The sequence below is a fragment of the Arachis duranensis genome, chromosome 6 (genome assembly GCF_000817695.3).
Source record: "Arachis duranensis cultivar V14167 chromosome 6, aradu.V14167.gnm2.J7QH, whole genome shotgun sequence".
Taxonomy (NCBI): domain Eukaryota; kingdom Viridiplantae; phylum Streptophyta; class Magnoliopsida; order Fabales; family Fabaceae; genus Arachis; species Arachis duranensis.
In genome coordinates this window covers 98,260,870-98,288,693 of record NC_029777.3, presented here as the reverse complement: position 1 = coordinate 98,288,693, position 27,824 = coordinate 98,260,870, and the positions used below count along the sequence as shown (strand labels likewise).

General features: G+C 34.0%; 2 protein-coding genes across 3 annotated transcripts; one reads left to right on the top strand and one right to left on the bottom strand.

Moving 5' to 3' along the window:
- Window positions 1-4,503: 4,503 nt before the first annotated feature.
- Window positions 4,504-11,859, top strand: LOC107494909 (SAGA-associated factor 29 homolog A). Of its 2 annotated transcripts, none has more exons than XM_021125178.2 (10): window positions 4,504-5,144; window positions 6,772-6,893; window positions 7,252-7,345; window positions 7,577-7,650; window positions 8,689-8,765; window positions 8,914-8,999; window positions 9,840-9,893; window positions 10,417-10,570; window positions 10,706-10,769; window positions 11,441-11,859. In XM_021125178.2, the coding sequence occupies exons 2-10, from the start codon at window positions 6,773-6,775 to the stop codon at window positions 11,569-11,571; spliced, it is 855 nt and encodes a 284-aa protein (XP_020980837.1). In that variant the 5' UTR covers window positions 4,504-5,144; window position 6,772; the 3' UTR covers window positions 11,572-11,859. The 2 variants fall into 2 exon arrangements, with proteins under 2 accessions (XP_020980837.1, XP_020980838.1); XM_021125179.2 differs by having other exon boundaries at window positions 4,506-5,144; window positions 10,756-10,769.
- Window positions 11,860-24,350: 12,491 nt separating this feature from the next.
- LOC107494910 (protein SIEVE ELEMENT OCCLUSION B) lies at window positions 24,351-27,448 on the bottom strand. The gene is given in 7 exon segments (XM_052251361.1): window positions 24,351-25,237; window positions 25,316-25,825; window positions 25,928-26,070; window positions 26,157-26,251; window positions 26,293-26,783; window positions 26,918-27,022; window positions 27,160-27,448. Coding segments are annotated over 7 exon segments (2,235 nt in total). The 5' UTR covers window positions 27,373-27,448; the 3' UTR covers window positions 24,351-24,559.
- Window positions 27,449-27,824: the final 376 nt, after the last annotated feature.

The following is a 27,824-nucleotide window of genomic DNA, read 5'->3' as shown; positions in this document are numbered from 1 at the left end:
CGCATGTAGTAATTCAGCATCTCCTTGACATCTGCACTGACATTTGTGGATAGGAGTGTTGATGAAATGTAATTCCTGACGTCCTTCTCTGAGAAGCCCAAGTTCGAAGGCCCACCAACTTCATTGGCTAATGCAAGAAAGGTCTTGTTGGGTCGAATGCCCGCCTCATCATTAACCTCAATGATACACTTTGCATGCATTGTTAACTTCCTGTTCTCATGGTAGTGCAACGCCTTCTTAGTTGAACACGGGTGCGAGTGATTTAGTTCAACCTTCAACAAGACCCAATCATGCTTTTTCCTGTGGAACTTTGCATATATTCTTGCTCTGCATCCCACACCTGCCATTATGTTCTTCCGTATGGGTGCCTTGACATGAGACCCCCGGAAACCCTCCCGATTGCAATGGATAGATTGGTTGATCGGTTGCTTTATCATCCTGTCAAAATTTGTGGCCCGTATCTTACTTATGAAACCAACTTTTTTTTGCATAGGTCGCATAAAAATCCTGGGCCAACTTCAAATTCTCAAACCGCATCCCAACTCTAGGTATTTCATCGTCAGCAATGCAACTATGGTCTGGTAACTGCAAATTAGTCCAAAATAGAGATCATTTGAGGCGCACGACGATTAATGGTCTATTCAAACATGCGGTTAATGAAAAACAACAATAAAATAGAGTCCGAACCTCATCAACAAGTTCTGTGTCATCACATCCCAACTGAGTAATTTTCGTACATTCTATAGCCTACAATGAAACATACACAACATAAATAGATACTATAATAAAATATCAACTAATTAGATTTTATTAATACTATATTAAAAAATATGATATTAACATTTATTAATATGCATGAATTAAACGAATTCAGAGTAATGAAATTATACTCATACAAAGTGACACCTAACCAGATAGCATTGCATTAATTATTTATATAGAGAATGCATAAATACACCACATATCAAGTATCACTACACAAACTAAAATAGAGTCTTCTACTATCATGTAAAAAGTCTCGTTATTAGCTCCTATAATTTTCTTCCATATTTATCTTTATGAAAATCAAGTTAAACAAGGTCCTTGGAAGCATAGGTGTTAAAAATTGAACTTCTAATCACGTAAATCACCAAAAGAAGTCCTAACATAACCAGCTTGCTAGGCTCCAATGATTTGCAACATCAAAAATTGCTACCTAAATGATGTAGATCATGTCACATTTTTGCATCCATATTTTCTTACAAAATTGAACATCTGTAATTTATAGCAATTAAAGGTCAATTAAATGAACCAGAAACAGATAAGAAAAAGAATACTAAAATATCAAGCCCACGCTCTATCAAATTTCAATCATGTTTGCTTTAATCCAAGGATCCATGAACCATGTGATATTACTATCCATGATGTAATTAAAAAAAATATATGAAAATCAACAGCATAACACCCACAGTCGTTTGTAGTAAGAATACATAGGCAGTTTAAAAAAAATCAAGTTAAACAAGGTCCTTGGAAGCATAGGTGTTAAAAATTGAAGTTCTAATCACGTAAGTCACCAAAAGAAGTCCTAATATAACCATCTTGCTAGGCTCCAATGATTTGCAACATCAGAAATTGCTACCTAAATGATGTAGATCATGTCATATTTTTACATCCATATTTTCTTACAAAATTGAACATCCGTAATTTATAGCAATTAAAGGTAAATCAAATGAACCAGAAACAGATAAGGAAAAGAATACTAAAATATCAAGCCAACGCTCCATCAAATTTCAATCATGTTTGCTTTAATCCAAGGATCCATGAACCATGTGATATTACTATCCATGCTGTAATTAAAAAAATATGAAAATTAACAGCATAACACCCACAGTCGTTTGCAGTAAGAATACATAGGCAGTTTAAAAAAAATCAAGTTAAACAAGGTCCTTGGAAGCATAGGTGTTAAAAATTGAAGTTCTAATCACATAAGTCACCAAAAGAAGTCCTAATATAACCAGCTTGCTAGGCTCCAATGATTTGCAACATCAGAAATTGCTACCTAAATGATGTAGATCATGTCACATTTTTGCATCCATATTTTCTTACAAAATTGAACATCCGTAATTTTTAGCAATTAAAGGTCAATCAAATGAACCAGAAACAGATAAGGAAGATAATACTAAAATATCAAGTTCAGGCTCCATCAAGTTTCAAACATGTTTGCTTTAATCCAAGGATCCATGAACCATGTGATATTACTATCCATGCTGTAATTAAAAAAAACATATGAAAATCAACAGCATAACACCCACAGTCGTTTGCAGTAAGAGTACATAGGCAGTTTAAAAAAATATCAAGTTAAACAAGGTTCTTGGAAGCATAGCTGTTAAAAATTAAAGTTCTAATCACGTAAGTCACCAAAAGAAGTCCTAATATAACCATCTTGTTAGGCTCCAATGATTTGCAATATCAGAAATTGTTACCTAAATGATGTAGATCATGTCTCATTTTTTCATCCATATTTTCTTACAAAATGGATTAACAATGTTGATCTTTTAATAACCATCTAATTTATATGAAAACAAACATACGTTATAAACAAGATACATTGTTTACGTTATCCAAATGTTCACTTTTCCCGTTGAACGAATTGAGCATGTTGTCGATCAAATGTGTAGTAATATCATCAGTGACAGAATCTGGCACGAGACAACTCGGTTCAACGGAATTCTCCTCCATTAAATTGGCTATGAGAGGTCACATACTTATGAAACGGGAGCCGCAACTCTCCCGTGTATTACATCGGATTAGTCGGTGACTACCTCTGCAATGGTAGAGGACTTGGGCTGCAGGGGCTGCACAGTGCGTCTTCACGGAGACCTGGGGCGGGCTGCACGGTGCGCTGGTTGTGGAGTGTGGTGAAAAAAAAAGAAAACCGCTTGGGGGCTGACCAAAGGTCAGAATAGGGGGAGGCAGCGTCGTCAGTAAGTGACCAGGGAAGAGTGGCTTTATTATTGGTATAGGTGTAATTGTTCTTTATCCAAAAAGATGACTTTTTAAATTTTAATAAATGGTTATTATTCTAATTAAATTAATTACATCATTAAATAAACTTAAGAGTAAATTACATTTGTAACCCCATTGTTCATATTGTTCACTAGAATTATTGTTCACCTATACTTTTCTAAACAGGAATACGGAATGGACTCGAACAGTCAAGTTAGATAGGTAGAAGTAATTAACCGGTTATTATTGGTTAAGTTTTCTTGTAAGTAGTTAAAGTGTTAAACACAAAAGATAAAATACAAAAAAAAGCCTAAATTGCAAGCAAATTTTACAAAAATAAAATAAAACAAAACGAAGAGTAATATTAAAAAATTAATATTTTTTAACTAATATTAATTATTTTTCAAATTATTTTATTTATGTTAATATTTTTAATTTTAATTTTAAATAATAAGCTTAAATCTTAAAATTAGCTGTTAGTTACCTTTTTTGTTAAATAAAAAATTATTTATATATTAAAATTAATTATTATATATTTGTGTATGAATTTGAATCCTCTAAATTTTAAATTTGTACTTTAGAGGATAAAGGGTCCATTTGAAAAATTTTAAAAGTAACTTTTTTTTAACTTTTGACTTATGAAAAGTAGTAGTATTAATGTCTGATGCAAATTTTAAAACCAAATTGCAACTTTCTAAAAAGTTATTTATGAGTTTATAGAAAAGTTGAAAAAATGATTTCTCTCATAATACTTCTACTTTTCATCACATTTCTATAAAATAAACACTTTTAGAGTTAAAAATCCAAATACAAAATAACTTATTTATAAGTTACTTTTAACAGAGTTATTTATTATTTAAGTTATTTTATCAAAAGGAGCTTAATTAAGTTGGTTACCCAAACTGGGCCAAAGTGTGATTTTCTATCCTTGAATGGTCTCTCCCTCATATTTATTTTTGGTGAATTTGGATCCTCTAAATTTTAAATTTGTACTTTAAAGAGTAAAGTGTAATCTTCTACCTTTGAATAGTTTCTCTCTCATATTTATTTTTGGTCCCACCTATAAAATAAATGGTGAGAAATCATACTTTACTCTCTGAAATAAAATTCAAACTTTAGAGAATTCAAATTTATTTTTGGTTCCACTTCTAAAATAAATAGTGAGAGATCACACTTTACTCTCTAAAGTAAAATTCAAACTCTAGAGAATCCAAATCTTTGGTGAATTTGGATCTTCTAAATTTTAAATTTGTACTTTAAAGAATAAAGTGTGATCTTCTACTTTTGAATGATTTCTCTCATATTTATTATTGGTCCCACCTATAAAATAAATGGTAAGAAATAATACTTTACTTTCTAAAATAAAATTCAAATTTTAGAGAATTTAAATTCATTGTTGGTTCTACTTCTAAAATAAATAGTGAAAAATCATATTTCTTTTCTAAAGTAAAATTCAAATTTTAGAGAATTCAAATCTATTTGTGTACGATTATGCGTAGTTAAGTGTTTAACTGATTTTTAACGTGTTTTCCTGCATCTGAAGACTGATTTTCTAAATTGATACGTGTGTATTTCAAGTTGCAATGCCTCTGTTCGACGATCTTCGTTGAATCGTTTCTGGTTTGGTTGGAAATTTTAATTGTCACAGGTCTCCACACTTCACCTGATTCGATCCGTCATCATCTCCATCCTCATATTCGATCTTATACTCCATTTTTCTTGTAAGACGAGGATGATTCGTTCGAACCCTAAGCCCCTTTTGATCCTTTTGTTGCCCTTCTTTCTTCACCGTCACTCTTCTCTCTTCAACGTCGCTGTTGCTCTGTAATCTCTCTCCACCTGCTGCAACCTCTGAGCTCGTCGCCGATCTGCTCTCTTCTATTCTTCTGTGCCTCTCTCCGCCGCTGCTCTGTTTTTGCTGCAAATCTGCTCTGGCCGCCGATTAGATATCGCGGCAGCTCTGCTCTTGCCGTTGCTGCTGTGCTCTCTGTCGCCGCCGGTCAATTATCTCAACCTGTCTGCTCTCTTGTAGATTTCTGTGCCTACGCCGCTGCTCTATTTTCGCTGCAAATATTCTCTCACAGCCGTTCAGATCGCTGTCTCTGCTGTTCTTTCTGCTTGCGCAATCTCCGTCGCTTCCTCGTACTCGCTCGCCGCCGGTCAGATCTCTCCTCCGATCTGCTGTCTGCTAGTCCTTTTCTAGTCTTCTGTGCCTCTCTCGAGATATTGTTTTTCTGATTACTTGATCATGAATTATTGAATATTGATGAGTTATGTGGTAACATATATGGATTAGTTCAATTTTTAAATTTCTTTGTTCATCAGGCTATTTTATTAGATTAGTTCTAGTTTTGCTCTTTATGAGATGAAAATTCAGTGTTTCATTAAACCTGATTAAATTTAGCGGGAGCTCTTTACTCTTTGTGCTTAGTTCTGCCCAAATAGAGCCTTAATTTGCTTGCGTGTGAATTATACCTTGTTACTTTTATGAAAGAATAAACTAATTAACATTCCGGAGGCTTAATTTGCTTCTATTTTGCTTGTCATTTGCGGTTAATTAAAGACAAATGGAAGGAGGAAGGCCTTAATTTGGTTCTGTTGTGCTTGTCATGTGCGCTGTATAATAGGATTTGCTGCATCTTGATAGGCCATTTCCCCTGAAATTGCTTGCTTTCCTTCTGCTGTAAAAATAATCGGAACTCTCGTCATTTGAAGAAATTTCAATCTACATAAACATAATTAGTAAGAGCAATATGGACGGATCAGTTTGGTACTTGATTTGCTATTGTTTTGTGATTTGCTGTTTCTATTGCTGAGTGATGTGGTGTTGCTGATTCGGTCATGTGATCCTGAATTCAACTGTTATTTCTCATTTTTGCTTCCGAACCTTGATTTGCAATTGTTGCATCTGATTCTATACCAAATTTCTTACTTGACTTTCTAGCAATGATACAACAGAAAACTATTTGAATTTCTCACACACTTCCAATAAAGATTACACAATATGAACTCTTGAAACAATAATTTCTCTTTTTGAGCTTGAAGGACTTCCTTTTATAGGAATTTGCATACTTGAAAAAATGTTATACCCTTGTTATCGGTAATGTTAGTGGCTGAGAAAGAATGTTATACCTTTGCACTCTCCTTCCCTTCAAGCTGGCTATAATGAAAGGAATTGAAATAATTAGTATATTTGGAAGAGAAAATTATGAGTGTTGCTCAACTCCCTTTATATAGCCCAATACTTATCCTTTATTTGCTATTGTTACGGGACATGGTCTTGTTGAATGGATGTAGGTGAGTGGTGAGAACATTTCAACTATGGCTGTAGATATATTGGCTTTGATTTTCAACCACAGTAGCCAGTGGTCAATGACACATGCCATGACAATAGTAAACTGTAAAAACATGGCAAGGTTTCTTGGAGAGATTGGTGGCTGTAGGAGGGAAACTCATGTAGGTGTTTCTAAACCAAGCATGCCCAAAGTTGTTGAAAACATACCACATCAGCCAAATTTCCGCACCTATGGTTGTTCTTCTAAGGAGAAGGAAGATTTCCACTTTTCTATTGTCACATCAGAACTACTTATAATATAATTTTTTTTTAAAAATAATCAAAGAAAAAACAAAGGTCTCTTGAGCCTCGACTCCTTCCCCTCTTCCTCTTTCTCCCTATCCATGGCACATCTAACTCATCCATGAAGCTACTAATTTCCTTAGTTGATTCTGCTATATTATTTCTTTGTATTTTTTGTTTTGTTTTATTTTGTTTTTCTTTCCAATCAGAATGATGTCGTCTTCGGACATTACTGGAATCTTGGATAACTCAAAGGAGCTTGATCGGTTAAGGAAAGAGCAGGAGGATATTCTGCTTGAGATCAACAGGCTCCACAAGAAGCTTCAAACAGGTCAGTCAATCATTTTCTTTCTTTGTTTTTTTAGGTGATGTGTCTTGATCCATTCTGCGATTCAATAAATGTCGAAATCAGTCATTGCTTCTTTTTGCAATTCTAGTAATTGCAAATTTTATTTCTAAATAAAATTTCCACTTTAAGGCATAAGCTTAAATGTCAGGTGTGCTTGCCTTTCTATATAATGTGTGTTTTGATATTGATACTGTGATACTAATATAGAGAGACATTCAGATATTGGGAGCGATCATTTCTGCTGAGAAATTGTAGTTAAATATGCTATAAATTTTAAATTAAAAATTAATCATTAGTTTTCGGGTACAATTGTTGATAGTTTCTTCTAATTTTGATGCAGCTCCTGAAGTAGTTGAGAAGCCTGGGGATAATTCATTAGCCAGGCTTAAAATTTTGTATACTCAAGCAAAAGATCTTTCAGATAGTGAAGCACAGTATGTTTATTGTATATGGCTCTGAAGCATTTTATGTAAATGGCATTTTCTTTTCTGTTCACTGATTCATTGTAATCACAAGTATGTATTTTCTAAAACTGGATTGACTCAACTATACTGAGCAGTTCCAGCTTAAACATTTCCATGCCATAATTGATTGTTTCAAATGCATCTTTTTCTTTTTCAAATTAATTTATTGTTGTTGATTGTTGATTTGGTTTTTGGTTTCAGAATTTCCTCTTTACTGATAAACCAACTTGATACACTACTGCCTTCAGGACAAGGTCAACCGCGAAGAAGAATAGGTGTGTCTCAAGTTATTGACACATCGATTTTTTTATTGAAAATGTTGCTTATGTTATCTTCTTTTTGGTATTTTTGACATATAAAATGTTTGTCCGTTGATTTAAGCTTATAGTCTTATACATTATAATTCACCATAATTAGAAATAGATGCTTCAATATATATATATATATATATATATAGGCACAGGATAAATGAATGATTGGCCAATATTATAGAACCATGGCAAGTATCTAAAGCGTGAGACCATAGCTTTTCCATGGAAAGGAAAGTATGAAAAAATAAAATGAGTAGAGTGATAATATGTCTTTCAATCAACCAATCTTTGTGGCTTATTATATGTCAAATTTCCCTAGATTTGTTCAAAGAAGTTGCAGATTCTGATTGTATAAGATTTTCTTTTTTCTTTTGTTTCCTTTTTCTTTTCCAGGAAAAGGTAAAAGTCGACTGCTTTGGATACTCATCAATATAGTTGACGTCTCTGCTGCCATTTTCATGAATCTCATATAGTCAAAGCTACAAGAAGGGAGGAAAGGGGCAGGGAGGGAATGTTAACCTGTAACTTTAAATTAAAAGTTGAAGATAGTGTGTTAACTGATCCAATTTTTAATCTATTCCTTTTCTAAATATATGGTGGACGGAGAATGGTTTGGAAAGCTACGTAGGGTTCATCTACAGTGATCAATGATTTAGCATTGATGCTTAGACAACTTTTAACTCATTAAGCAGAATGCTTTTGCATCCTCTTGTTAACCCTGGATAATTCATGATTGATGTATTGCTTCCCCAACATTGTGCTAATGGCTTTTAATGGCATTCAGTTATAGTATGGAGCTTTGCAAGCATGAGAATCAAAATTTGTTAAGATGTAAAAGGGTTCATGAAATACTTCAGTTGATGTTATATATATATATTTTTTTTTTTTTTGCACCTATTTTTGTCTTTAATTACAAACATAAATTGCATTATTATGACTTAAGTTTCAATGAGATGTCATTTCTTTTTTAAAATTTTTGTGCTTACCGTTACTATGTTACAGAAGGTAATGAGCAGAAAAGGAAACGAGTGAAGACCGAGTCAGATATTTCTAGGATGAGCAATCTTAAGGGTGAGCAGGTATGAAGAATTTCCATGGAGTTTAACTGATATAAATCATTGAACATCAATTTCTGTTTTATTTGTTGATAAAATTTATTTTTCTAGTATGATTCATCTGAATGTTGTGTTTCACTAGGTTAATTTGTTCTTGCTTCTCACTTCTTAGGTAGCAGCTAGGGTCACACCACGTAATGCTGATAAGGATGAATGGTTTGTTGTTAAAGTGATCCATTTTGATAAGGAATCAAAAGAGTAAGTGTACATTCTTTACCTAAGTTGTCAAGTATTATGTTCAAGCTATAAAAAATCAATTCACATTCAGCTTGCATAATATTAAAATTTGAAAATATATTGCCAGATGGCTTTGATATGATATGCTATATAGTTTAGGATACTATATATCATGAATTAAGCTCTAACAAATGCATATTGAGCTTATTCTAGCCAGTGAAAGAATATTGTTTAATGACAAATTGAGTTATTACAGATTATTAGATTTATAATTTTATATGCTTAGCATAGTTCTACTATCAAATGAACATATAAACAAGGTTCCTTGTATTTTTATTGTGTTTATTCCTATCTCTGAGTTTTTGTTATAGTAGATAAATTCGTTGATCCTACAATAAATTATGGCATATTGTTTCCCCAGGAGGATAATGTACTATATCTTGTCAAAAAATCTCCCAACTTTCTGAGTATCTGCCAAGGAGTAACTAATATTAAGGTGTTATGTTAGTACAACCCTGTTAATATCGGGCTTGGTGATTCTGTTATTTTATTCTCTGATATGCTTGCTGAGCCCCTAATTTGCCTAGATTCAGCCTTTGATTACAGTACAAAGGTCAATCATGAGCTTGATGTTAACTTGAGTCTGCTTGGCTGTACTTAATTGAATGAGTTGTTATTTGACCATCTTTAAGTTGTTGGAAGACGTTACATTTCTCGGCGTTAGTTGCTATTTCTTGTGTCTGTCTGGTTTCAAATTGTTGATGCAGAGAATAGTACCAATGGGACATTCAATCTTTTTGTAATTGCCCTTATCACCATCATTTTGTTGTTTGCTGAATCTTTCGCAACATGATTTTACAGAGTTGAAGTTCTAGATGAAGAACCTGGTGATGATGAAGAGGGAAGCGGCCAAAGGTAACCTAAGAGAAACTGTTTTGTTTTGTTTTTAAATCGTGTGAATACCATATTTTTGTCTTAACATATCTAATAACTAATATAATATATATTTGCATCAATAAGGACTAGATTGCATAAGAAAATAAAAAATATTCTGCACCAATTAGAAAAAGATTGCATCAAAATATAAATATAGAAAAAAGAATTCTGCAGCAATTTTCATTTTTTTTTTCTTGAGGCACGATGCCTCTTTCTTTTTTCAGTCTTTTGTACTTATTTTTTGCTCTCTTTTTCCAATGCTCACCGTGATCCCTTCTCTTATTTCTTTTGTGATTTAGGTCCTTATTTGCTTTTTTTTTCATCTTATTTTGTTTTCAAAAAGTATACAGAAAAATTCCGAAGTTTAAACCTTTTAATAAAATCCATCAACATATGATTTTTCCAATTTTTAGAAGAAATACATTGGTTTTGATAGTGTTCTGATAGTTTCCTGTTTGTGTTGCTTTTAACCTTAACATGGGTTCTTTTCTGCTCCATTCAGACAATACAAGCTTCCCATGGGAAATATAATTCCTTTCCCAAAGAGCAATGATCCTTCAGGTGCTCCGGATTTTCCGCCAGGCTCACATGTTTTGGCGGTCTATCCAGGAACTACTGCACTTTACAAAGCAACAGTTGTACATGGCCATCGCAAGGTAATGGTTTCTTTGTTTCCATGTCAAAGGGATTATTTCTTGTTTTTTCGTCTAACTTCCAGTGAGTTGTAGTGTCTATAATTCCTTTCTAGATAGAATTCTGTTGATGCTGACATGCTACTGAGTACTAACCAGCAATATTGTGCATGTTCTGGGGCAATCTTTTTCATTTCACACTTGTGCAGAGGAAGACAGACGAGTAAGTATAGACTTTATGGAATATGTAATTCTTTAGTTCTAAATAGTAAATATAAATTTTGGTAGGAAATCATTTGGCACTATAACTTGGCAAGCATTCATATTTATTATCCCCCTTTAGTGGGGTGGGTAACTATAAACAATGGACATGCATCTGAGAGTTCATTTTGTGTGTAAAATAAGATAGGAAAAAGACAAGAATAAGAAGAAAACAGCATTTGATAGCATGAGGCTGGTTCAAATTTCAACACCAAATTTATTATTTTATTATTTTTATTTCCAATTATAATTGATATAAGATTTTACTCATTTTTCTTTTGTACTCTTATAATTTATATTATTGATTATTTTACACTTTTATAAATGACCAAAATTGAGAGAGTACAATACTTTCTAAGTTATTCTTAATCTTACATGTACTCATCATCTTCACCTTTTATGTAAAATGAAAAGAAAGAAAATGTGCTAAATTAATTAGACATAGTTATTAGCATTGAAAATTTGAAATATGATTTGTTGACTTCAAGTTTGCAATGATTTATTAATATTGAAATAGTACAATATTTAGTATTGAAATATTATTGATTTGTTGAAGTATTCACTCCTCAACTGCACTATTGACTATTGTGTTGTCACTATGTTATGGTTGTTAACTTCTGCCGTGTTTGGCAGCTATGTGTTGGAATTTGATGATGATGAAGAAGATGGGTCTTTGCCTCAAAGGACGGTTCCCTTCCACAAGGTGGTTGCTCTGCCAGAGGGCCATCGCCAATGAATTTAAGCAATTTAGGGTTGGTTTGTGAGTTGGGTTAAAAAGGGAGGAAATGAAAGGTTTGTAATGTAAATTTTAGACTAAATGCTCCGAACTCCAAACCCAAACTTATGAACAACCCTTATAGTTTGTGTATAAAGTAGGAATGGCGTTGTTGCTTTACGTGCTGGTTGTGTAATATGATTTGTTATATTCTCATTTTTGTGTAATGATCACTGACTAATATTATGTTTGGATGGGAAAAAGATTTTCTTAAGTGAGGAGATTGTAAAGTGATAAAATGAGTAATTTAATTAATTACTATTGAATTTGTAAATTTTATTATATGAGTTTTATTATTTTAATTTAAGAGTGATAATATATTTAATTCTTTTACTTTACCAACTTCACTTCAGAAGAATTTGATCGAGAAGAATGAATTGTATTTTATTTGTGCTGCTATTGCAATGAAAATATCCAAAATATAGTTGGTGAAAGCTTTATAATCTTTAATGAAGTAGCTTTTCTAAAGATTTTAAATTTTGGATAAGAGTCAAAGCAGTTTGCACATGTCAATTTAATCATGAGTAATATTAGAGGGTTATTAAAATTTATTATTTTTAGTTATCAGTTAGTTATTAATATTTAAAATATTTTAAAATAATAAATTTTAATGATTTTTTTAACATTTTTCTTTAATCTTCTTCTTTAATCTTCGCAAGATTGAGTGTCTCAAATATTTGAATAGAAAATTAGATGGATTTTTTATTAATTAAATGATGATATATCATATAATTATTTTGTAACAGATTATTATGAAAAGATTAATTTGACTTATTATTATATTTTATTTTTTAGGTATTAATTTCATAATTTGAGATATTTAATATTTTAAAAACTAAATTAATGAATTTGTGATCTTTTAGACATTATTTTGACTATTAGCCCTGTTAAATTTCTATTTTACGTTGCATGAGTTTTTAATTAATTTCTAACACCAGAGAGGCGAAGAAATTTTAAACAGACCGCACCATAATCAGAACAAATACAGTAACATGGAAAAGTTTGTACCTGTAAAAAGAAGCATGAAGATAAATTATATCTCATGTTATTATTCAGGTATACTTAAGTGAAAAAGACCCCGTTACCCTAACAGAGATGGATTTATTAATATAGCTGTGTGAGGCTGTAGGTAACAACAATGCTAGGAAATCAAAATGGTTTTAGTAAAAAAACCTGCCAACTCTTGTTGGGCTGAGAACATGAAACCCAGTCCACTTCAGCAACATCCCAAATTAACCTAGGTAAACATAATTAATCTAACTGAACCCTCTCTTCTTCTTTCGCCGTTTCAGACCTTCAAAACTATCTACGGCAGTGCCACACCACCAGCCTCATCGCGTGGCGTTCTCCTCCGCCCTCGACGGCCGTCTCGCCTCGGTCCACATCGTGCGGGAAACATCAATCCTCCATAGCTAGCTTCAGAATGCCGCAAAGCTTCTCTCCTGTCGACTTGGTCACTGGCGCGTCAGTCGGAGTCACGCCCATCTCCGCCGCAACGACGTCGTGCTACCCAGTTGCGAGGAATAAGGCGGTTCTGTTTGTCACCAAGAGTGCGCCGCTGCTGCTGCATGTCGGTGTTGGCAGCGCCATTGAAGCATCTCTGCCTGCTACCACGAACGCGAGAGAACGTCCTCTGTCCCAGCCTCAAAACATCCCCTACGAGAACTAATTGGTGAGTGTTTAGTATTTGGAGTTGATTGATATCTGTTTTTGAATACCACGGTTTATAAGTTGTGGGATGTTGCCTTTGATTTGGTTATAAATATGGCTTTGTTAGATGTTGCTATTGATTGCATCAAACAATTTTGTTAGAGGGTTTGGTTACGGTGTTTCATTTTGCTAGATTATTCTTTTCTACTATATTTGGGGCCGGGATTAGTACTGAGATCATGGCTTTTGAATGAGATTCAAATTGTGGTATTTCATATCCCAAAATATGAACTTGAGCTATGTTTGGGTACCACTAAACTCAGCCTTGTTGGCTATGAATAGCAATATGAACTTGAGATGTTTGTGTGTGTAGCCATTATGTGATCCTAGCTTGCTTATTTAATTAATATTTTTTTCCTGTTCTAAAGATGATAAATATGTCCAATTAACTCTTAGGCAATTGTTTAAGGGAATATTGTAATTGATTATATTGTGCGCATATGAATGTTTGTTGATTTCAGTAGTTGAGGGAAAGTGGTAATTTACATAGCATGACTACTATTTTGATTCATTTGAACATTCACTTATGTAAGAATTTATATTAGATTTGCATTCTTTAGGTAGAGAGTGTTGAATGTATACAGTAAGTGATTGGAGGAATAAAAAGCTTCTCTCCACTCAGATATTGAGCGTTTTATAAATGAAAAGATTATACATGCTTACAAGGTGATAGTTCAGTGTGCGGTCACAAAAATAAGAGATGGTGATGTTCTTCTTACTTATGAATAGTCATTGGCTGTTGAAATGATATTGTTACATGCACATAAATTAGGAAAATATACACAGATTATAGGAAAAATTTTGCTTCGGAAGTGGGTGGAGAAAGATCTTAACTGTACATACACTTTTTTTTTAATTATTAAACATTGGATGATTTTTCCATTCATGCAACATGTCACTGGCACTCAAAAAAGTTTATACTTTTGGTCTTTTATTTGAATAACTGATTTTTGTTTGCACTTTTTTTTTAATGCGGTTTTGGGAGTTAGGTAACAAAAAGGATTAGAGTTGGTTTAATTTTGTTTACTTATCTATTCTAAGGTTAAGGAAATGTGGTTGTAGTTGATGTGACTTACCCTTGCTAAATTGTTGGATGTTGTTAAATTGCTGTAACTAGAGATTGGATGTTACTGAAATTAGGGACTGAAAGATGATGTTATTAGGAGTTGGATTTTGCTGAATTGCATGTGGTTTGGGATTTTCGAAAAAGAGGAATTTAGTTATAAGTTAGTTTATTTCTTTTTTTTTTCAACTTTAAATTTGGTCTGAATGTGATTATTTAAAATTGCAGTATCAAAACGTGATTTTTTTGGACAGATTTGATGAAGGTTTAACTACATCTATTGGTATCTATGATTTGATTATCTTGTTGGACAACTGTATGGTTCTTGTATTATAGATTGGAGGCCTTTTTTTTTTATCATGGATTGGATGATTTATTCATTTATGCAACATGGCCATTGCATTCAAAAAAGTTTGTACTTTTGGTCTTTTGTTTGAATAACATGAATTCTGTTTGCGCTTTATTTTTTATTTATTTATTTTTTTTTTTGCGGTTTGGAAGTTAGGTAATAAAAAGAGCATACTTGGTTTAATTTTGTTTGCTTATCTAAGGTTCAGGAATTTTGGTCGTAATCATGGTCAAATTCAGTCTGTTTTTTCTTCATGTTGAGCATATGCTCTAATTGATTCAAAATGAACATCTCGCCATTTGATAGATGTTGCTTCTAATTTGGGTTTTATATGGTAATAATTGATATGGGATTTGTATAGCTTCTAATTTGTATAGCTTCTGATTTGCATACTGTATAGTCGATGTGGTTTACCTTTGCTAAGTTGTTGGATGTTGTTGAATCGTTGTAACTAGAGAATGGATGATTCTGAAATTAGAGAGCGAAAGTTGTTGTGATTGGGAGTTGGATTTTGCTGAATTGCATGTGATTAGAGATTGATTGTTGCTGTTCTCTTAAGAGTGGTTTGGAATTTGGATGATGAAATTATATTAAATTTAGTCTAATTTTGGTCGAACTTAATTTTGGTCCTTACTCATGGTCCAAGAGTCAACTTATTTGAAACTATGAAATCGTTTCTACTACCCTTCTTGTAGCTTACTACTTGTTAAATCATGTTTCCTATATGCAAATTTACCTGTTTGCTTTCCAACCCTTTATACCCCGGAACCCACACTTGATGCAATCTGTGTAACTTATGAACCTCTTCAGGCGGTTTTCTATTCATGTTGAACATCTACTCTAATTTTGCATGTGTTTAAAAATGGACCTCGTGCAATTTGATATATACTGCTTCTAATGTTGGTTTAATATGGTATTAATTGATATGGGTTTTGTAGAGCATCATCAACAATGGTTAATTGAGAACTCTTTTGATGTTGCCTCTGATCTTTGTATACAGTTTTCATTAAAGGATTCGGAATTGTTTCTCGTGAAACCGCAACAGGATTGTTTTGCAGAAAAGCCAACCAACATGGAAAAAAAGGTAAAATGATGTCTACCATTCTCATTTTAACATTCCACGATCCGATGTGTGACTTACAGCTAGTGTTACAATTAACAGAAATTGTTAGAGTCGTGATGCCCGCCCATCTACATACATGACATGATGAGCACGTTATCTAAAAACAACTCTGTTGAAAAGCTTGTTGAGATTGATGAGATCGGATTCGAATTCTTGAGGCTTATTCCGAATTGGTCGGTGAAGCAAACCATCATGCTTCACCTGGCCGAGTCGTATCAAGTTAAGCCAAGAACTTTTATACTCGGCATTGACAACATCCGCCTCAATGCCGAGTTAATCGGGAGGGTTTTCGGCCTTCCGTCTCGAGGTAACCTCTGCTATCTTAATTACCTAGTCTTGCGTAGGCGTGCTGGTGTAAATATCTTTGGGTATGGATATATATATCACCATGCACTAACACATGAACATGTTGTAAGAGATCCATTCGTAGCCCTGGATGACAATAATTCGTGCCACATGGCCATCAAAAAGAGGTTCTATAGACGGACAACAACTGAACTCCGGGATGTAGTTCAGGAGATATTTTTTACTGGTGGTAATGAAAATGTTCCTGTGCCCCACCACTCATCAACAGGTAATTTTGTCATGGCACATTTACCACGTCTTAGATGTTTCTGATTCACGAAGATTCAACTAGCCGTTATAAACTCTGAAGTGGTTCCACAAGGCAGTCGAGAAGTATAAGTTGAAAAGGAACAAAACTTGTGAAGGCTGCATGTTCGTCATGCTGGTAGGACGCAATGACTATTAGTAAATTCAGTATGCCATTTATTTTATGTAGTACCTAACTTGTAGAATCTCATACAAATAATGCCTGACGAATTCACAGGAAATTAATTTTTTACAAGTTATGTATTACATCAAAAAATGGCATACTGAATTTAGTAATAGTATTGCGTCTTACCAGCATGACGAACGTGCAGCCTTCACAAGTTTTGTTCCCTTTCAGCTTATACTTCTCGACTGCCTTGTCGAACACTTCAGAGTTTGCAACGGCCAGTTAAATCTTCGTGGATCAGACTGGTAAATGTGCCATGGCGAAATTACCTGTTGAGTGGTGGGACACAGGAACATTTTCATTACCACCAGTAGGAAATATCTCCTGAACTCCATCCTATCTGATTCTGTTGCCATTGGACAGCTGTAAACTAAATCTAGGAGTTCACCGTCTATAGAATTTCTTTTTGATGGCCACGTGGCACAAATTATTGTCATCCAGGGCTACGAATGGATCTCCTACAACATGTTCATGTGTTAGTGCATGTTGATATATCTATACCCAAAAAATATTTGCGCTAATACGCCTACGCCACACTAGGTAATTAAGATAGCAGAACTTACCTCGAGACAGAACGGCCAGGTGAAGCATGATGGCTTGCTTCACCCACCAATTCGGAACAAGCCTCAAGAATCCGAATCCGATCTCATCAATCATAATAAGCTTCTCAACGGAGTTGTTTTTAGATAGCGTGCTCATCATGTCATGTATGTAGCTGGGCTAGCATCGCGATTCCGACAATTTCTGTTAATTGTAACACTAGCTGTAAGTCACTCGTAGGATCATGTGAAATGTTAAAATTAGAATGGTAAACATCATTTTACCTTTGGTGAAGTCTCTGGTGTAGAAGGTGATGTGCTTTCTACATGTGTAGACATGGCGTGGTCACTAGCAATTTGTGACACGTGTGAATTGGGAGACAGATGTGACATATTACAGTATTGGTCTCCTCTCATATTTAAGTCTGCTGCTAATATGATGTGATATAAAAATGTTGTTAGCTTCTGAAATTATTAATTACATTATCGGTAGCTTTTTTTTGCCATAACATTAACGGTAGTTAATTGATGTGAGATGAAGTTGGGCCTAGTTTTGTTGGATTTTTTAATTTTTGGAATGACTAGAAAAAACTAGTGAGACTCAATTTGCTATGGCAATGAAACGTTGGAATAAAGAAACATGGCAAGTTTATTAACGGATTAAACATTAGTAAACTTAAAATTATAATTTAAGAAAATTAATCTAAAATTTAAAAGAAAAAGCAAGTTTAGACTTTTGCTTTTAAATAAAAAACATATAAATACATACCCAAAAAATATTTTGTAACATTAATTATTGTGCAATAAAATTTTAGTGTATTAAAAAATTTATATACATATTTATTTTAATTTTAAAATATAAAATACTTAAATTATAAAAATAATTACAAAATATTATTATGCACTCTTCTATCATTTAGTAAAATAATATAATAATAATAATGATGATTCCTAAACCTAAATTAAATTCTTATCATACCAAAAATTTAACTAATTCAATTTACCTTATTAAAGTTTTTTTAGTCTATTTATTTTAATAAAAACATCATAAAATAATACATAGATATTAAATCAACGAGATATTACAAGATAGTGGAACGAAAAAAGATAAAATAAAACACATAAAATACTATATCTTCTAGTAGTTTATAATAATATTCAATTTTTACATAAATATCTACATATTATAGGAAATTATGATAATAATCAATTTTCTCATACATTTCTATAATATATAGCGATTTATGTATAACTTTTGAAACATCTACACCCTATAATATATTATTGATACTTTCTAAAATTTATATAATTATATAATTCACGCATTTCGTTTTCTATATACTAACGAGTTAAACCCTAAAATAGTCCATAAATATTGGTGTTGTGCATTAAAAACATTCTTGAAATATTGTGCATTAAAAGCATTCTTGAGATTTCAATTGCGTCAATTACATTCTTGAGATCGATAAAAGTGCACTACGTTAGTCTTTGACCCATTTTTTATTAACGGCATAATGACATAGACTATTAGTGACAAGTGTCACTCTATGGTTAATCCTTGACCCATTTTTTATTAATATCTATGTATTATTTTATGATATTTTTATTAAAATAAATAGACTAAAAAAATTTTAGTCAATTAAATTGAATTAGTTAAATTTTCGGTATGATAAGAATTTAATTTGGATTTAGGAACCATCATTATTATTATATTATTATACTAAATGACAGAGGAATGCATAATAATATTTTGTAATTATTTTTATAATTTAAGTATTTTAAATTTTAAAATTAAAATAAATATGTATATAAATTTTTTAATAAATTAAAATTTTATTGCACAGTAATTAATGTTACAAAATATTTTTTTGGGTATGTATTTATATGTTTTTTTATTTAAAAGCAAAAGTCTAAACTTGCCTTTTTTTATTTTTAGATTAATTTTTTTAAATTATATTTTTAAGTTTACTAATGTTTAATCCGTTAATAAACTTGTCATGTTTCTTTATTCCAATATTTCACTACCATAGCAAATTGAGCCCACTAGTTTTCTCTAATCATTCTAAAAATGAAAAAATTGCAACAAAACTAGGCCCAACTTCATCTCACATGAATTAACTACAGTTAATGTTATGGCAAAAAAAAAGGCTACCGTTAATGTAATTAGTAATTACAGAAGCTAACAACATGTTTATATCACATCATATTAGCAGCAGAGTTAAATATAAAAGGGACCAATGCTGCAACATGTCACATTTGTCCCCTAATTTACACGCGTGTCACAAGCTGCTAGTGACCACGCCACGTCTACACATGTAGAAACCACAGCACCATCTACACCAGAGATTTTGTCTTTACCTTTTTCCCATGTTGGTTGGCTTTTTTGCAAAACAATCCGACAGCGGTTTCACGAGAAACAACCCCGAATCCTTTAATGGAAACTGTATACAAAGATCAGAGGCAACATCAAAAGAGTTCTCAATTAAACATTGTTGATGATGCTCTACGAAATCTATATCAATTAATACCATATTAAACCAACATTAGAAGCAGTATATATCAAATTGCACGAGGTCCATTTTTTAAACACATGCAAAATTAGAGTAGATGTTCAACATGAATAAAAAACCGCTTGAAGAGGTTCTTAAGTTACACACATTGCATCAAGTGTGGATTCCGGGGTATAAAGGGTTGGAAAGCAAATAGGAAAATTTGCATATAAGAAACATGATTTAACAAGTAGTAAGCTACAAGAAGGGTAGTAGAAACGATTTCATAGTTCCAAATAAATTGACTTTGGACCATGAGTAAGGACCAAAATTAAGTTCGACCAAAATTAGACTAAATTTAATATAATTTCATCATCCAAATTCTAAACCACTATTAAGAGAACAGCAACAATCAATCTCTAATCACATGCAATTCAGCAAAATCCAACTCCCAATAACAACTTTCGCTCTCTAATTTCAGAATCATCCATTCTCTAGTTACAGCGATTCAACAACATCCAACAACTTAGCAAAGGTAAACCACATCGACTATACAGTATGCAAATCAGAAGCTATACAAATTAGAAGCTATACAAATTCCATATCAATTATTACCATATAAACCCCAAATTAGAAGCAACATCTATCAAATGGCGAGATGTTCATTTTGAATCAATTAGAGCATATGCTCAACATGAAGAAAAAACAGACTGAATTTGACCATGATTACGACCAAAATTCCTGAACCTTAGCATAGATAAGAAAACAAAATTAAACCAAGTATGGTCTTTTATTACCTAACTCCCAAACCGCTAAAAAATAAAAAATAAAAAATAAAGCGCAAACAGAATTCATGCTATTCAAACAAAATACCAAAAGTACAAACTTTTTGGAATGCGATGGCCATGTTGCATAAATGAATAAATCATCCAATCCATGATAAAAACAAAAGCCTCCAATCTATAATACAAAAAGCATACAGTTGTCCAACAAGATAATCAAATCATAGATACCAATAGATGTAGTTAAACCTCCATCAAATCTGTCCAAAAAAAATTACGTTTTGATACTGCAATTTTAAATAATCACATTCAGACCAAATTTAAAGTTGAAAAAAAAGAAATAAACTAACTTATAACTAAATTCCTCTTTTTCGAAAATCCCAAACCACATGAAATTCAGCAAAATCCAACTCCTAATAACATCATCTTTCGGTCCCTAATTTCAGTAACATCCAATCTTTAGTTACAGCAATTTAACAACATCTAACAATTTAACAAGGGTAAGCACATCGACTACAACCACACTTCCTTAACCTTGGCATAGATAAGTAAACAAAATTAAACCAACTCTAATCCTTTTTGTTACCTAACTCCCAAAACTGCATTTTTAAAAAAGTGCAAACAAAAATCAGTTATTCAAATAAAAGACCAAAAGTATAAACTTTTTTGAGTGCCAGAGACATGTTGCATGAATGGAAAAATCATCCAATGTTTAATAATTAAAAAAAAGTGTATGTACAGTTAAGATCTTTCTCCACCCACTTCCGAAGCAAAATTTTTCCTATAATCTGTGTATATTTTCCTAATTTATGTGCATGTAACAATATCATTTTCTATCATGTATAATCTTTTCATTTATAAAACGCTCAATATCTAAGTGGAGAGAAGCTTTTTATTCCTCCAATCTCTTATTGTATACATTCAACACTCTCTACCTAAAGAATGCAAATCTAATATAAATTCTTACATAAGTGAATGTTCAAATGAATCAAAATAGTAGTCATGCTATGTAAATTGCCACTTTCTCTCAACTACTGAAATCAACAAACATTCATATGCGCACAATATAATCAATTACAATATTCCCCTAAACAATTGCCTAAGAGTTAATTGGACATATTTATCATATTTAGAACAGAAAAAAAAATATTAATTAAACAAGTAAGCTAGGATCACACAATGGCTACACACACAAACATCTCAAGTTCATATTGTTATTCATAGCCAACAGGGGCTGAGTTTAGTGGGACCCAAACATAGCTCAAGTTCATGTTTTGGGATATGAAATACCACAATTTGAATCTCATTCAAAAGCCATGATCTCAGTACTAATTCCCAAATATAGTAGAAAAGAATCATCTAGCAAAATGAAACACCATAACCAAAATCTCTAACAAAACTGCCTGATACAATCAACAGCAATATCTAACAAAGCCATATTTATAACCAAATCAAAGGCAACATCCCACAACTTGTAAACCGTGGTATTCAAAAACAGATATCAATCAACTCCAAATACTGAACACTCACCAATTAGTTCTCGCAGGGGATGTTTTGAGGCTGGGCAGAGGATGTTCTCTCGCGTTCGTGGTAGCAGGGCAGAGATGCTTCAATGGCGCCGCCAACACCGACATGCAGCAGCAGTGGCGCACTCTTGGCGACAAGCAGAACTGCCTTGTTCCTCGCAACTGGGTGGCACGACGTCGTTACGGCGGAGATGAGCGTGACTCCGACTGACGCGCCAGTGGCCAAGTCGGCGGGAGAGAAGCTTTACGGCGTTCTAAAGCTAGCTATAAAGGATTGATGTTGCCTACACGATGTGGACCGAAGCGAGGCGGCCGTCGAAGGCGGAGGAGAATGCCACGCGATGAGGCTGGTGGTGTGGCACTGCCGTAAATGGTTTTGGAGGTCCGATACAGTAAAAAGGTGAAAGGAGAAGAGAGGGTTCAGTTAGGTTAATTATGTTTACCTAGGTTAATTTGGAATCTTGCTGAAGTGGAGTGGGTTTCATGTTTTCAGCCCAACAAGAATTGACAGATTTTTTGTTGAAACCATCTTGATTTTTTAGTATTGTTGTAAAACTAATTAATAATATTATCATTAATTAAGTTGTTCCATTCTTAACTGATTAAGAGTTGGTTCTATATACTTTTTTATACCCATATTAAGAAATTTATAGTATCCATGCGGCCATACCTATAACTAACACTAAAACACATGGTAATAGTATTATCTCTACAAATACATGCTATGCTCCTACAAGCGTGACCCATAAAGCTTTGCACATGCATATTATACAGAGTTAAACCTCAAAATGGTTTCTGAGATTTGCGTTTTGCACTGAAATTGTCCCTGAGATTCTAATTGCACCAATTACATTCCTGAGATTGAAAAAAAATACACCATAGTAGTCCCTGACCCATTTTCTATTAACGACTTGATGACATGGCATGATGACGTGGACTGTAAGTGACACGTATCACTTCATGATTTGGTCACGTGTAATGGTAGGATGATGTGGTGACCAGTGACACGTGGCATGCTGACGTAATAATTGTGCCACGTGTCACAATGTTATTTGGCCACGTGTCCAGTTGTGCCACGTGTCGCAACAGTATTCGTCCACGTGTCATCCATTATGTCATCGTTGTATATGCACCAAATTAGTCCCTCATTTTGCATTAAGTGACTCATTTTAGTCCCTGAAATTGAATGTCGTGCACCAAATTAGTCCCTTCATCAATTTTTTATCATTTTTTCTATAAATTCAAATTTCTCAATATTTTTTAATACATTAATTTCAATTATATTTTTTCACATGTTCTTCAAATAAAAATATTTTTATAAAATATTTTTTCTCTTGCGAATACCCTATTCGCCGACTTGGAGTTAACGTGAAGGCTTTTCAAGCACCTTCACTACCATCTCCAACCTCTTTCAGTACTTTTATAAAATATTTTTTTCTTGCGGATACCTCTAATAATCGCCGTCTTGGAGTTGACGTGAAGGCATTTCAAGCTTCCCTCATTATCATCTCCGACCTCTTTCGTCTAGACTGCAGAGATCAAAAGTGGTAGTGAGGGTGGTTGAAGTGCCTTCAATCTAGCTCATTTATACATAACGAAAATGTGTATTTCATAAGAAAAAAATATTTATTTTAATTATTAATTTCTTGTTAAAAACACATGTTTTTTATGAAAAAAATGTTTCTAATCAATCATATAATTATTTTTTTATAATAACATACTTATATATTACAAAATTTATCAATATTAAATTATTAAAAAATTATATAATTAAAACTAAAATCTTAAAATTTTTTATAAAAACACTTGTATTTAAACGATATATGAAAAAATAGAATTGAAATTAGTGTATCCAAGATATTAAAATTTTAAATTTAAAAAAAAAAAGAAAAAAATTGGTGAAGGGACTAGTTTGGTGCACGACATTCAATTTCAGGGACTAAAATGAGTCACTTAATGTAAAGTGAGAGACTAATTTGGTGCATATACAACGATGGCATAATGGATGACACGTGGACGAATACTGTTGCGACACGTGGCACAACGGGACACGTGGCTAAATAACATTGTGACACGTGGCACAACTATCCACGTCAGTATGCCACGTGTCACTGGTCACCACATCATCCTATCATTACACGTGGCCAAAATCATGAAGTGACACGTGTCACTTACAGTCCACGTCATCATGCCATGTCATCACGTCGTTAATAGAAAATGGGTCAGGGACTACTATGGTGCATTTTTTTCAATCTCAGGGACGTAATTGATGTAATTGGAATCTCATGGACGATTTCAGTGCAAAACGCCAATCTCAAAGACAATTTTGGGGTTTAACTCATATTACACATTCCACGAGAAAATGATTGAATAATGTATGTGAAGAGAAAATAAAAAAAAATTGATGAATTAACTGAAATGAAATTTTATTGAATAGTACAAAATACTTGGTGGGTTTAAGGTCTCATGTTGATACCAATGGCATAGCAAGAGGCAACTTGTAACACAATGACATAATAAAATTGAAGTCTTATCTCCCTGCATAGGTATAGGTAGGGAAATCTTATTACATCAACAAAAGTGAAACACAAAAGGAATAATATTGCGAAATTTGAATCTCAAATGGTAGGAGGGGCTAGAGCACTGACAAGAAACGCCTCGTCGACAGTTTCATCATGGCAGCACTGGAACGTGGTGAGCATGTGCATGTAGCGGCGGCACTCAGGGCAGCGGAGCTTCTCCGGGATCCTCCCCATTGCGTGGGAGAATTCAAACCTACAACAAGGGTTATCCACTGCATGGAGCTTCCCATAGTGATCGCGAAAACCTGGCTCAAACCCATCCCTCTCAGCATGCACCCTCCAAATGTCCTCATACTCCATCAGAGTCTGCAATCCTGTGGTGGCATGTCCATTCACTATGATGCGAGATCCTCTTGCGAGAACAATCCAGCCGCCCATCTTGTCATAGCTCAGAAGCCTCTTCACTTCCTGCATCACCAGGTCAGAGTCGTCGTCCGCTTGCTTCAGCTGGATCTTGGAGAACAGCATGCTCTCCAGGCGAGTCCAGAAGAACCATATCATGCTGTGTTCTTGCCAGCTATGAGTTGGAAGCTTCTCACGAGTTATGGTGTCTAGCACTTTCTGCACTTGCTCGCTTTTGTTGCTCTTCCCCACATACACCATCTCTAAGTTTATTTGTGATGCCGCCGCAACCCTGCGAGCTTCCCTCACGAATTTTCTAACCCAATCAGGGTCATTCCCTCCATATAAGAAGATGAATTTATCATCCTTGATCTGTCCAAATATCAAAATTAATCATGATTATAAAAAAACAACAAAGTCAAGAAAGGGTTTTATTTATGTTATGCTCACCCAGTTCAATATTTCAGAGTCAATGCCATCCACAAGCAGTTCAAGTCTCCAGGTCTCTTCCTTCCACAGAGCTTCTTCTCTAGCGCTTGTGAATGGAAATGCAGCACTTCCCCAAATCCACATCATGTGAATAGCATTAGGACAAGCCACCCTCCCTTGAGGATCAAGAACCACAAGAATTGGCTTATTCTTGTACTTCCATTCCCTCTGGATGAACCAGATCACCGGCTTGCTTATCGCCGAAGGATGATAAACAGAGAACCATGGCATGGTTAATTGCAGCTCCTCAAACTGCCTTTGCTTTCTCTGTGTTGATTCAGCTTCATTCAGGTCCAGAATTGGGATCCATACAAGCTCATATCTATTTTCATATCTATTATCAAGCCTTGATGATGTGTGTGCCCTTGATTCATTATAGATTTGTTCAAGGATCAGAAGCTCATCATGGGAGAACTCCAACCCTGAAATTAGAAGTAAAACATTCTTCCTTCTCAGGGGTTCCAGGCTAACCTGTTTGGTTTCAATTAAATTACACCAATATTAGCTTCACCAACTTCTCAAAATACTAGTGCATCATCATATATGCAATTACAATGTTGGAAAAAATGTAACCCTTTTCTTGGTTGCACCATCGTATAGAGGTAGAGTATCGTCCTTCGCAGAAATCAAAGCCTTGAGAACCTTCATGTTGTCAATGTGGGGTGTCGTGAATAATTCGCGCAACATTTCATAAGCTTCAGAGTCCATTCTTTTCTCTGCATTGAATGTTAAACTTAAAATTAGCAGCCATGATCCAAAGAATTTCACTAAATGTGTCCAATTGAAACTAAATTAATTAGACCAATCTGTCTGTAGCAGCTGTCCAGATTCTTCCTTAGATGTTCAAGTATGTTCTTAAGCTTGTGAGCCAATGTAGATAGCTCCCATGCCTCAGTAGTTGATTGCATGAACCTGGAACAATGTTTACTTAAAATGATGAAACAAATACAAAAAAAAAAAAAAAACAAATGGAGTTTCAGAAAAAAATTAAAAAAAAAGGACTTGTAATCTGAGTTGCGCAGGCGACGATACCCCTGACGCTCCAATAGGTGGCAATTGGGATATGGTTAGAGGCAATGTTGTATGCTGTTGTGTCTTGAGCAATGTAGTGTCTTGGCAGACCATTGAACTCAATGACACACCTTGCCACCTCCAATATGACCTTAACTAGTTCATTCAGGGCTTCGAACCGGGGTCGCAGCATGCTTACATGCTCCATGATGTTTGGAACTTGCTTCAGAATGGCCATGGATCTTGCAAGCTGGTTTGTTAAATGCATGTGTGCAAGAAGCCAGAATTCACCATATGTCAGAGCAAAAGCAGCCAAAGACAGCACCAACTTCACATCCCACTCATATGTTTGAAGCATATCAAATATTGCAAGTGCTGTAGAGTGTGCATCTACACCCGCAAGAGACTTGTACGAAATCTGAAATTTTATTGTACCTTTCACATTGTTAAAATAATGATATATCCTAAAAATTTCAAGCAATGTTATCAAGTGTCAAATTTAATACAAGATCATTGTATTTGTATAGATTGTATAGGTTATTCTTGAATCACCTCACAAGCAATTCGATCAATCTTGAAAGAAAGTGCCTCCAGCATGTTGGTGTAGCCAGGGTGATGGGTCACATCTTCGACCTGGTCAACATGCGCAAGCGCACCCTGAAAGAAAGCAGAGTCACTTAGAAGATAGATAAACAAGAAAAAACAATAGAATTGCATGTTTGCAGCTGCAACATTTTCTTGGAAATTTCATAAGCAACTAAGGTTTCAAACTATTATTAGAATTAGCATCATACCGAGGAAACACCTTCAGTGCTCAAGGTGGCACGTCTAAGAATATCCTCAACAATATGGAGAAGTGGCTTGGCATCATATTCTAGACCATCAGGTTTATGCTCAGCCACTATTTTCTTCACCAAAATGCTGTCATCAGACAATGCATTCACCGGCATGGGCCTTTCGCCTCTCAGCTGTTGTTTCATAGCAGCCAATTTGCCAATGTTATCCATCTTGTGCTATAGAAAAACAAAGACGCTAGATAGGAGGCAGAGAACAAAAAACAAGGCTTGTGGTTTTAGCTGCCATGTTGATAGGCCAATATATAATACCCAGAAAGGAATAAAGCAAACATGAATCCACTTCTTTTCTTTCACCATAGTTTAAGGTGTTGGAACGTTAAGAAGAAGAAAGGCTTTAGCTTCTTCAGTCTTGTGTCCTTGCGCTTCACTCACTTTAGTATGTACCAAGTTAATGACACATGCAATGGCAATACTACACTTTAGTAGCATACAGTAGCTTTTACAAATGGACCAATGGTCTCAAAGGACAATATCTACAGCTATAGGGAAACCAATGGCTAAATCCCGTGGTGATATTTGAGATTTACGGTATGCATCAATTTAGTTTTGAGGTTCCAATTGTACTATTATCGTCGTTGAGATTGAGTTTCGGATACTAATAG

Excerpts from the sequence above, each read along its gene's own strand:
- LOC107494909 (XM_021125178.2), top strand. The coding sequence starts at position 6,773 with ATGATGTCGTCTTCGGACATTACTGGAATCTTGGATAACTCAAAGGAG. Across the intron at positions 9,000-9,839 it reads TTTGATAAGGAATCAAAAGA|AGTTGAAGTTCTAGATGAAG; the intron begins GTAAGTGTACAT and ends ATGATTTTACAG. Across the intron at positions 10,770-11,440 it reads GTGCAGAGGAAGACAGACGA|CTATGTGTTGGAATTTGATG; the intron begins GTAAGTATAGAC and ends CGTGTTTGGCAG.